Genomic DNA, 11393 nt, shown 5'->3' with positions numbered 1-11393 from the left:
TTTTTTTTTTTTTTTTTTTTTTTTTTTTTTTTTTTTTTTTTTTTTTTTTTTTTTTTTTTTTTTTTTCTCTCTCGATCTAATTACAAGCTCTTCATTCAGTTCAATCACAAATCTGTGACGCCGTTTGAATTCCAAGTAGAAATGTAAATGAATTGAAATCTATTGGGTGGCATATCTTCAAGCTTACGCCGTCTTGAATTAACAGATGTTCTTGTTCTTCCGTGTTTTAATGTAACCAAACAAATAATGGGTTTGGAATAAAGCCAGAGAATACGAATTCGAACAAGGGAATAAGGGAGGGAGGTGGAAGAACTTTAATTAAACTTCATCCAATAACATTTATTTTTATTTTTTTTTTATATAAGAAGGTAGGTGTGTACATCCAACCCTGACACCTGGACCAACCCAACTCAAATTAAAAGGGTTGGGTTAGGTTGGGTTGGATTAACATTTCAGGGTTGAGTTTATTTTTTCTGATTCTAAACAGAATCTTTCCATCCGTAGATAAAACGTTAGGATTGAACAAATCAAATAAAAATATATAAATTATATTAAAAAATTTTATGTATAAATAAGTTTAACAAGTGTGATACCTTAGATGCATGCTAGAGTTCATCGCTAAGATAATACATTTTCTTTTTGTTAATATTTTCTTTTTGTCACATGCAATTAAAACATTTTACTGTATTTTTATTTTTGTTATATACATTTTTAAACTAATTATTTTTATTATTTATTTAATTTTATGATCTATTTTATATATATATTTTAAAATATTTTACCGTTTTTTTTTTTTTGTTATATATAACATCCTCCAAATAATTATTGTTATGGTTTATTTAATTTGATGATCTATCTTTATATTTTTCTTACTCTCACCAATTCTCGGGGATGTATTTAGTTGTAATTGTCAAGAAGGTATTTAGTTGTCTTCAAGGTTGAACTATGTTAATATGTTATTTTCGCTTGATATTTTTCCTACTTTAACGGATATTTAGCTGTTTTTAATTTTGTGACAATGTTGAACTATGTTAATAGGATACAACATGTGAATAATTATAGATAGATTTGTTGGTGAAGTTTTAATATATTTTATCTAAGATGGTATCCGAATAACTATAAATTGTGGATAAATAAAACTTCTAACATTTTTTTTTTTTGACAACTTACAACCTAACCCGAATCCAACTCGAAAACAGAGGGTTGAGTTGAGTTGGATTGTGAAAATTTTCGGATTGGGTTAGTTCACCAATCCAACCAACCAAAATGGTAAAAAAAATCCATCGACCCAATCCAACCCGACCATTTACCTTAAGAATTTTGGATACGGAGAGATTGATCAAAGGCCCAATTTGAATCTCTTAGCCCAAGCCCAATAATAAAATTAGAGTCGCCGCTCCAGTCCCTTCCTTCGCCTCGCACGTGCGAGGTGCAGTACGGAAGAAAAATATCAGAAATCTTTTTACCCTTATAATTTTCGATTAATAGTAAGTGGAAAAGGGAAATAATAAATTATTACCTAATGTTTCCATTTTTTATTATCAACTTTTTATTTTATTAAATTCCAATATTCATCCTTTCCTCAAAATGTATTTACATTTTTTACCTTTGGGTAATTTCTCCTGACCCCCAAATTTTTGTTAGTCAGGTGAGTATTTTTTTCTTTTTGTATCAATTCAACTCTTTGTTAATTGAACTATCTCATTATTTGAGCAATCGAAATCGAAATATTGTACTCATATTAAATGCTCATTAATGAATTGTGTGTATGTTATATGATACGTCGTGAAATGAATTTAAGTTTTACAAAAAAAAATAATAATAATATATGTCGTATGTCCACCAAATTTGCTGTATTTATTTAAAAGTAATATTTGTGATTTTTGGTATTATATTAGTTGAATCACTAAATTAATAAAAATTACATCACTTTAAAAGCTTTAATAACACCCTTAAATTCTATAAAAGAAAACAAAAAATCTAAAAAGTTACCTTGTTTCAAACTTTTAAAAGTATTTAAAAAATACTCTACAATTTTCAAAACTTTTATTAATATTTTAAATTTAAAAAAAAAATAATATTTTTGAAAAATTAAAAAATATACTTACTAGTTTTAAAAATACTTAGGTTAAAAAGTTTGGATATAATTCATGAAATATTAATGGTTTTGATGGAATGAGAATATTTAAAAAGAATATTATTGGAACTTTTATAATATTTTTTTTTGATATGAAGTATAATTTGATTAATTTAGGCGAATTAAATTAGGTAGGAATGAGTTGTTGAGTATATAAGGAACCGTTGGAAAGGGTAGTGGTTAGTAATTGTCCTTTTGTTTTACACAAACATATGATTGAGCTTCTCTGCGACTCTTGCTGCAACTGCACAAACACAGAGTTGGTACGTACTCTTTCAAAATCAATACTACCAAGAACAAGAAGAAGAAGAAAATGGGCAGGATCGTCGCCACACCATTGTACGGTCCACTCCAATCCACTCTATTCATTTTCCATTTTCAGAAGCCTTCCCTCAACCCCTATGCGCCCTTAAATCGAATATCATTCTCTTTCTACTCAACTGCACCAGCAGCAGCAGCAGCAGCAGCGGCAGCAGTTATGGTTATGGGTACCTTTCATTTCAACCATTCGATTCCATGGTTTTCTGTTTCTCTTCTCACTGCTCAGTCAAAACTCTCTCTCTCTCTTTTTCTCTTTCTTCTTAAAGCAGAATCAGATTTCTGTTTTCGAAAACTGACTCTGATTTTCCCCTTTCCGAATCAAATGTTAGTTAGTTACCCTTCTCCTCCTGTACTTCATCAACTTATACACTCACTTCAGTTGAGGAGAATCAGAGATTATGAGAGGCTTTGAGGGAGCTCTGGAGTGTCTTAGGGCTCTCGTGGAAACCAAAGTCTGGGATTATTGCATTGTTTGGAGATCGAGGGATGATTCTTCCAGGTATTACACTCTTCTCTGATTTGATCGAAAATGGTGTGTTTTAGATTTAGTGGACGGCTGGGCTGCTGTTTGTAGGTTCATTGATTGGGTAGGTTGCTGCTGTAGCGGTGGAAGTTTCGACGCCGGTGGGAAAAGGGAAGCCGGTGAGACAATCCCAGCTACCCTTTGTAAGGACACTCGATTTCAACATTTTAGGAGAACAAATGCTTGCCAAGCACTTGCTCAGTTCCCTTCTACTATATCATTGAACTCTGGGTAGCTACTTAGAACTTAAAACTGTTCGTTAATCTTCTAGACTAAGATGATTATGGAAGAACTGCTGGGAAAATTTCTTCAAATTCGTGTTTTATCGCAGGGTTCATGGAGATGTTTTGGTTTCGAACCAACCCATGTGGCTTACTAGTGCTGAAGTTTCTTCTACTTCAAGCTTTTCACATGTGGGTTTCTTCTTTTTTTTTTTTCCTTCCTTTTTGGGGGTTGCTTGGTTTTGACTAACTTCTGTGCAATGCCATCTTATTTGGCAGGAGTTGACTGGAACTCGTGTTCTAATACCAATTTCTGCTGGCATTGTGGAGCTTTTTGCGACAAAACATGTAAGAACTAAGAACTAGGAACTACGAGTAAGAACATGGACTATATTTGTGCTACCAAAACAACTTCTCTTCATATTTTGGGTGCAATCTCTTTCAGATGCCGAGAGACAGAGAGGTTATAGACTTTGTAATGGCTCACTGTAATATCTCTCTGGAGCAAGAATTTGATACAGAGAGTGAATTGGACGCTGACCTAAATGAGAAAAGACTTGATTCATGTACCAAGTACTATTCAGTAGACTGGCCTGATCCCCAGCCCTTGCTTGATTTCAAATCCAAGTTAGAAATTCTTCCTTCAGTATCCCAGTCCAACTCCTTTCCTAGCTGTGAAGGATCATCCAGTGGCTCAAAGCCTTCCAATGAGCATCACTACTTTGATTCCTATTCAAGTTTGGTTTCACGTGGATTCTTCAACCAACCAATTTACAGGTCCTCTGAATCCAAGAGGCCAACGCCCCAGGAAGATTTGCTTGAACAACAAAGAGATGTGGTTTCGGATTATTCAAAGTTCTTGCAGAAAGATGAAGCCAAAACTGGAGGAGGGAGACAAGGAAAGGAAATTTACAAATCCAAAAATCTTATCACAGAGAGGAGGAGAAGAAACAAGATTAGGGATCGTCTCTACGCGCTACGCGCCTTAGTCCCTAATATATCCAAGGTTCAAACAAACTATCAAATAGCATATGGTGAATTTGTTTAGATTATGTTTATTAATTTTCTGTCTTTGGTATGATGATACCCATAGATGGATAGAGCATCGATCATTGTGGATGCTATCAACTACATAAGAGAGTTGGAAGAGAATGTGAAAAACCTCCAGAATGAACTTGTTCAATTGGAGCACAAAGACTGTCAAAAGAACAGACACTTGAAGATTTCTCCATCAGAGAAGAACAAAGATGACACAATATATTGGCCTCTTGTTCAGAACGATCAACCAATGTTTATCCTTGGTGAGGAGAAGCCTATGGAGGTAGAGTTTCAAAGTTTGACCTCATCTTTAAAGCTCCTTCCCAAATAACCCTTCCAATCAAACATTAAGAGGAAAGAGTGCTTACTAATACTGAATCGTATGCCCTACTAAAATGTTTTTAGGTGGAAGTGGAAGTGATGCAAATTAATGAAAGAGATTTCTTAATCAAGCTATTCTGCAAGCAGACACAAGGTGGTGTGGTGAGCTCGATAGAGGCTATGGATTCATTGGGCTTGCAGGTTGTTGATGTCAATATTACCACCTTTGGGGGTATGGTCCTGAACATTTTCCATGTTGAGGTAAGATTCTTTTGAGTTTATATACCTATTATGAGCTTATACTAAAGATTACCAGTCTAAAAGTTTGTAAAGCCTTCCTTAAATTCTAGGTAAAAGAACTTCTTTCTACTGACTGTTCTTCTATTGCATATATAGGCGAATGAAAATGACATTCAGCCTAAGAGACTGAGGGACTCACTAATCAAGCTAACAAGCAGAGAAATGAGACAATTAAAATAGGCTGTACAAAGGGAAAGTATTTATTACCCGGGCTCGACGTAAACATCTTAGAAAGTGCAATGGATTATCCAAACGTCGGTTTGTGTAATCGCCTGCACCAGTTACATTAATCAGCTTGAGCTAGGGAACTTGTTATTTCATCAAAATGAGCCAAGTAAGTAACTTTTTTTTCTTCGTTCTGCTAACTTCTTCTTCCCTGCTGGTTATTACTCCAACTGGGCGAAATATAATACACAAACTATGAATGTATAATATAATGGGTAGACATATGGTGTTTAAATGCAATAAATAGAAGACCAGAGCATAACCAGAAGTAGAATATCACTGGTCAACCAATTATATTATATGGTGTTTACTAGTTAGGGCTCAATTGTAAAATTCCAAATCACTATTCCACACCTCGTTAGTCTAGAAGGATGTATAAGTTTATGATGAAAAAAGAGAAAACTAAGTCAAAATGTTGGGGAAAAGAAAAAAGGAAGAAGCTTTGCACGTTATTTACGTCTTGTTTCAGCATCATATTAGAATTGTCGACCGCTAGGGTGACTTTGTGGTGCGCCAGTTCGTCCGTGAAAAGCTCGAGTTTCTGATTCACCGCTTGAGTTGTTTTCGAATCTCCATGATTCCCCACTTGCATTCATTTCTCTGGAACTGTATTCGCTACTGTAAATGTCGAATTCGGAACTGTCTCCACCAAGCGCCATTCTCCTGAATTTAGAGATGTCTTGACTGTATTGTCCAGAATCATAGATGGTGCTCTGGCCATATTTGACACCATTGGAGAGGTCAGACATGTCTGTTTCAATATCTAGTGATCTCACCACCTGTTGAACAAAGTAGTATTAGAAGAGAACTACAATTTAAGAACAAGCTTGTTGATGAAATGAAACAGAGTTTTCAATGGAATTAAGTTAACCTGAACCATGCGAGGCCTTTTGGGAGCCGAATGACGAACGCAGGCAGCTGCTGCTTCGATCATTCTGAACATTTCACTTTCCACATACTGTTTTCCAAGGCGTGGATCTATCAATCCGTCAAAAACCCCAGTTTCAAGGGTGTGAAGGAGGAGTGGACGAGCCTGCAACAAACATAGAATATTACTAAATCCCTTCAAGTGCATCTCAAAGAAGATGAAGGCAGATCTTCAACATATAGCATGCCAGAAAGCTTGACGATAAGTAAAAATGAAAATGGAGGAGAATTTTGAAATGTTTGTTCATTTATTGTCATACCCATTCAACCAAACTCTCATCCCCCAAAGGCTGAGTGGGATCAACAGGCTTACGACCAGTAATAAGCTCAAGAAGCACAACCCCAAACGAGAACACATCTGATCTGTCTGTCAATTTCCCACTTGATGCGTACTCAGGGGCCATGTACCTGCAAGCCATTGAAATACAAACGATAAATTATTAGGAAAGACACGCCTCAAAGAATTGTCATCCGATGAGAATATGTCCGAGTTAACCCACCCAAATGTCCCCATGACACGAGTCGAAACGTGGGTGTTTGTATCGTTTGTCAGTTTTGCAAGTCCAAAATCTGCAACCTGTGTTCGAAGTTGTCCAACGAAATCGGAATCCGAGACTGTAGAAACGGGAAGCTATCAAAATTATAAGAAAAGAGTTACTCTGGACGTACCTGTGCGTCAAAAGCATCATCCAGCAAAATGTTTGCTGACTTGATGTCTCTGTGAATAATTCTGGGATGGCCTATGAAAAGAGCATAAAAGGAGATGGGGAGTTAACAGAGTATGTGGTCTCAGTAACATTGGAACAGTTCAATTCAGTAAAGCTTTTTGAATTTAGAGATATGTACTCACAATCTTCATGAAGATATGCCAAACCCTTTGCAGCTCCTAAAGCGATTTTGAGTCTTTTGGACCAATCCAACACGGGTACTCCATTACCTGCCAGGAGAAATCAAATATTTTAAACATCAACACCAGGTGAAGCTATTTTAAAGTGATGGTGGAGCTTAAGGATAGGTTCCACATACCGCCATGGAGATGATGCTCAAGAGTCTTATTGGGAACAAAATCATAGATGAGCAATCTATGATTCTCAGAGACGCAGTAGCCCACTAAAGACACCAAATGCCGATGATGAACACGACTGATAATCTCAACTTCCGCCTTGAATTCCCTCTCCCCCTGTCCACTTCCTGCCTTGAGTTGCTTCACAGCCACTGACCTCCCTGCCGGAAGCCAACCCTGGTAAACACATCCAAACCCACCTTCCCCAAGAATGTTTTGACGCGAAAATCCAGACGTAATCTCCATCAATTCCTCATAGCTAAAGACGAACTTAGCACTGTTTATCACACCTGAGTCTGCTCCACTGCCACTGGATCCTGTTCCTTTTTGACTCCCAAAGCTATTTCCAACCGGAGTATGTGGGACCTGAGTGTAGAAGCCTTCAGCAGAGCCAGAGTTGCCCATATGTTGATGTGGATAGTAATTTCCATCTAACATGTAAGAAAATTAACATCATCTAAATCAGAACCATAATTTGTAAATTGAAGAACAGCAAGCTACTTTCGAATAATTCCAAATTTCTTTGATACCCGATTTAGCACCGTAGTTATTAGGAGGCGTGTAGGGGCCCCCATACATGTTTCCCTGTCTTTTCTTCTTCCTTAGTAACCCAAAAATCACAGCAACCAAAGCGATTACGAAAACTCCAATGACTGCAGCGCCTACTGCAATATCAGTGTGACTACTTGAACCAGACGATGGTGCATTGGACTGCCCCAATGTTGATTTCACGGGCGTTGAGTCGATGGAAGGAGGTGAGTTGTTTGGAGCGCGAGCGGATGTGACTATGGGAGGTGAAGGAATGTTATCCTCTGGTGCGGGAGAAATTGTTTCTGGAGGTGGACTCGGAGCTCGTTTCCTCTTCGCCGAGTTTGCATCTGGTGAAGGAATCACGTCCGGACTTTCTGGTGAAGGAATCACGTCCGGACTTTCTGGTGAAGGAAGAGGATCCGTTGATTCAGATGGCGGAGGCTCCTTGGCTTTTTTAGAACCCCGATTGGCGCTTTCATTGGCCACATCAGGGGAATCATTCTCAGATATTGGAGAAGGTGGACTTCCTCGATATTCCGAAGATTTTTTCTTGGTCGGAACAGGGGCAGGTGGAGGATCGACGACGATAACGTCATCCGACTGTTCTGGAGGCAGTTGTGGAGGCGGAGGTGAAGGCGTTGGTGAAGGTGGTGGTGGTGGATGAGGCGGCGGTGGAGGAGGCTGGGGAGACGGCGGTGGTGAAGCAGAAACTTTAGGCGGTGGCGGACTCTCGTCGAATGCAATTAAATTGGAGGCGATAGTAGGGGCCAGCGATGTCCTTTCAGGTTCCGGAGAAGCTGACGGTGAGGAAGATGGTGAACCTTCGTGGTCGGCAGGTGGAGCTTCAATTGACGATGACACAAACGACGAGTCAGGAGCATCGGCTTCATTAAGTGGGAACGTTGTAAAGTCATTTGATTGCGGCGGCGGAGAATAAGAAGAAGAATCCGGAGCTTCGGGCGGCAAACTTGAATTTGAAACAAAATCCGATGTAGGAGGAGAAGTATCGTTTGAAGTATCGTTTGAAGTATTGTTTGAAGAAGGCGGCATTATTTATCTTCCGTCGCAATCCTCCTCCTCTTCCTCTTCCTCTTCCTCTTCCTCTTCCTCCTGCAATGCTCTGCTATTTTCTAGGGTTCTATCATACGAGTTTCAAATTCAAATTCAAATTCAAATTTCAAAACCAGTCGGCCAGATTCTTCATCCCACTGGAACTCTTTCCCCTATCTCGTTTCCTATAAACCGCTCTTCTGTTCTCAGCATCTTTTGGTTGGATGAAGAAAACAAGAAGGTTGTTTCGAGATTCCAGCAATTGCGGAAACGAAAATGATATGACAATTCAAAAGAAAACAAGAGGGATTGAGAAAAGGAATGAGCAGAACCTGGGGAAGAACAGACCACTTTTCCCAACTCTTGGAGAAACAATCAGAACCTGAAAGGCGCCATGTGAACCGTCAATTGAGCTCCAAAATTTCTGCGGATCAAAATTTTCAGGTTTTTGGGTTATAACAGAGACGGAATTTGGATAATTATGGGAGACGGTTACAATCGGACGGTGTTTGTGTGCGATTGAGTTGTCGAAGTTGAAGAGTGAGAAATGGCGCCGTGGTTTAATTCCTTACAATTCGGTTTACCGCCAAATTTAAAATAGCCTTCGCCGCTTCTCCTTCACAGCGCCGTCCACCGTCCACCCCACAATTTTGTTTTTACATTTTTTTTTCTTTTTACTAAATTAATAAAAAAAAAGTTTTAATGATATTTAAAACTCCGCTAAATCAACTTTTAAATAAATTTCACATAGACGATAGCGTCTTCGTTTAACATTATTATATAACATTATTATATAAAAAAAAATTTCATGGAAGTTTTTATTTAATTAATTATTACTAAGTTTTTATACATTAAATAAATTAATATCTAAAACTCCCTAAAATAACTTTAAAATCTATTAATTTTAAATTAAATTTTACTTTTTTTTTATTAATCAAATTTCACAACAAATTGGAGTATTATTTATTTAATTAATTATTACTTAAGTTACTGTGTTAATTGGCAATGTTTATTATTATTTAAGCAACGTCTTAAAACATAAACATATAAATAGCTATGTAATATATTTATAAAATCATCTAAATAAATCATTATAGGTATCAGCTGAATCTTAATTATTGTTTAATTAATTTATGAAGAACACATTTAAAAATATAACATTTATATATTGCAATATCATATAATTTATACATATTCTAAGTCTATAACATAAATTATTATATTTATATTGGCTTTTTTCTTTTTTTAATGTAATTCTGCATTTATAAACGACAAAATTCATTCTTTTGAGTGAATAGAGCACAATTTAGAGATGGTAAGTGAAATCGAATCGAACTATAAAAATTCATATTAAAACTTTTAAAATTATGAATAAAAATTAAAACAAAATCTCTGATTAACCATTTAGTTTCTTAATTTTTGTTTTATAAATCGTGTTTATTTTTCGGGGTGTTTTTAAGTAAATATTTGAATTTTTAATCAAATTTCATGACAAAAATAAATTTTAATTTTTTTTTAATTTTAAAAAATACGTTCGAATAAAAAGTAAAAGTAAAATATTGATGTATGGATATTTTTTTAATTAAAAGAATTTAATTTGTTTTTTTTTCCGACAAGTATTCCAGCCAGGCAGCATTTTGTTCCGACACGTCGATATCAAACATGGACAATTCAAAGGGCGGTAACTTTGTGCAATTGGTCAAAACGGAGAGGCCGTCAAAAATAGTGGGAAATCAAACGACGACGTTTTCCTTTGTGGAGTTGAGTTTCTTGAAATATTAAGCAACTCCATTAGCAGTTAATTAAGAGGGTTTAGTATTTTTAATTTTGTAGTCTAAAACAGGATTAACCACCTTTAATTAAAAATTCAATCTTTTTCATCCTTTGAGGGCTCTGAGTCAATCTCTAATGGTCAATACATGTATTTCCAATAAAAAAATCAATCTAAGTTTGGTGGCTCAAACCCACCGGACATATTGAGCCTATACATTATAAGTGTCAGCCTCACGATTTTTTATGTGAAAATGTTTCGTTCCCTTCTACAACCTATATAGGATCTAAGGGATCGGTTCAATATTTAATCAAATTTCTTCTCTAATAATAAGAAAAATATGGTAATTCTTTTAATACAAATTGTGATGTGGGTATTAATTTAATACCTTACAATTACGCGGCTTCGCCTCCTTTCCTCGTCTTCCCGTCCATTCCACCTGCCTGTTAAGGATAGTTGACCATTCATTATAAGGTAAATATCTAGATATTTGACTTACATTACGGGTTACCATATTTGCTCTTTTATTGAATGCAAATATATTGTATTCATTTATTATTCTTTGCTTTTATCGCTATTTCCTTATTATTTGTAATTTACCTTATTTCTGTATTCTGTAAATGATTATAAATAAGAGAACTCTCACCACCATTTGGGTGTGGTGGATTAATCAAACATTCACATGGTATCAGAGCCCTTTCGGTTTAACAACCCTGATCCTTTCTTCTCTATGGCTTCCGAATCTTGTTATCATCTTCTTCCTTTCAATACTCTAATCCATATGATCACCATCAAACTTTCTTTCTCCAATTATCTTCTTTGGAAAAGTCAACTTCTCCCTCTCCTTGAGAGTCAAGACATGCTGGGCTATGTCAATGGAACTATGGTTCCACCACCTCGCTTTGAACCAGACACCTCCTCAACATTCAACCCTAAATATTTGGCATGGAGAGCAGCCGATCAAC

The 11393-nt window shown here is 36.3% G+C and overlaps 3 protein-coding genes across 6 annotated transcripts in view; 2 read left to right on the top strand and 1 right to left on the bottom strand.

The window, feature by feature from the left end:
- LOC111470841 overlaps positions 1-280 on the top strand; it is a 1786-nt gene extending 1506 nt beyond the window's left edge. For 2 of the 3 annotated variants that reach the window (XM_023116524.1, XM_023116593.1), the window contains exon 2: positions 70-280. The gene's annotated coding sequence lies outside the window, so the exon portion shown is untranslated. The remainder of the gene's footprint in view (positions 1-69) is intronic. The other variant, XR_002715149.1, reaches the window with a different exon arrangement.
- Positions 281-2375: 2095 nt separating this feature from the next.
- Positions 2376-5385, top strand: LOC111470150 (transcription factor ABORTED MICROSPORES). 2 transcript variants are annotated; one of them, XM_023115774.1, is made up of 9 exons: positions 2376-2625; positions 2788-2957; positions 3033-3212; positions 3313-3394; positions 3482-3550; positions 3648-4208; positions 4296-4523; positions 4646-4822; positions 4958-5385. In XM_023115774.1, the coding sequence occupies exons 2-9, from the start codon at positions 2857-2859 to the stop codon at positions 5039-5041; spliced, it is 1482 nt and encodes a 493-aa protein (XP_022971542.1). In that variant the 5' UTR covers positions 2376-2625; positions 2788-2856; the 3' UTR covers positions 5042-5385. The 2 variants fall into 2 exon arrangements, with proteins under 2 accessions (XP_022971542.1, XP_022971461.1); XM_023115693.1 differs by having other exon boundaries at positions 2376-2957.
- LOC111469619 (proline-rich receptor-like protein kinase PERK13) lies at positions 5352-9191 on the bottom strand. The gene is made up of 8 exons (XM_023114988.1): positions 7607-9191; positions 7040-7507; positions 6864-6950; positions 6683-6753; positions 6514-6590; positions 6274-6421; positions 5958-6119; positions 5352-5865 (listed from the first exon to the last, which is right to left on the bottom strand). The coding sequence occupies exons 1-8, from the start codon at positions 8655-8657 to the stop codon at positions 5563-5565; spliced, it is 2367 nt and encodes a 788-aa protein (XP_022970756.1). The 5' UTR covers positions 8658-9191; the 3' UTR covers positions 5352-5562.
- Between the last annotated feature and the right edge of the window lie 2202 nt (positions 9192-11393).

The sequence above is a fragment of the Cucurbita maxima genome, unplaced genomic scaffold, assembly GCF_002738345.1.
Source record: "Cucurbita maxima cultivar Rimu unplaced genomic scaffold, Cmax_1.0 Cma_Scf00001, whole genome shotgun sequence".
Taxonomy (NCBI): Eukaryota; Viridiplantae; Streptophyta; class Magnoliopsida; order Cucurbitales; family Cucurbitaceae; genus Cucurbita; species Cucurbita maxima.
This window is presented reverse-complemented; position numbering and strand designations above follow the sequence as displayed.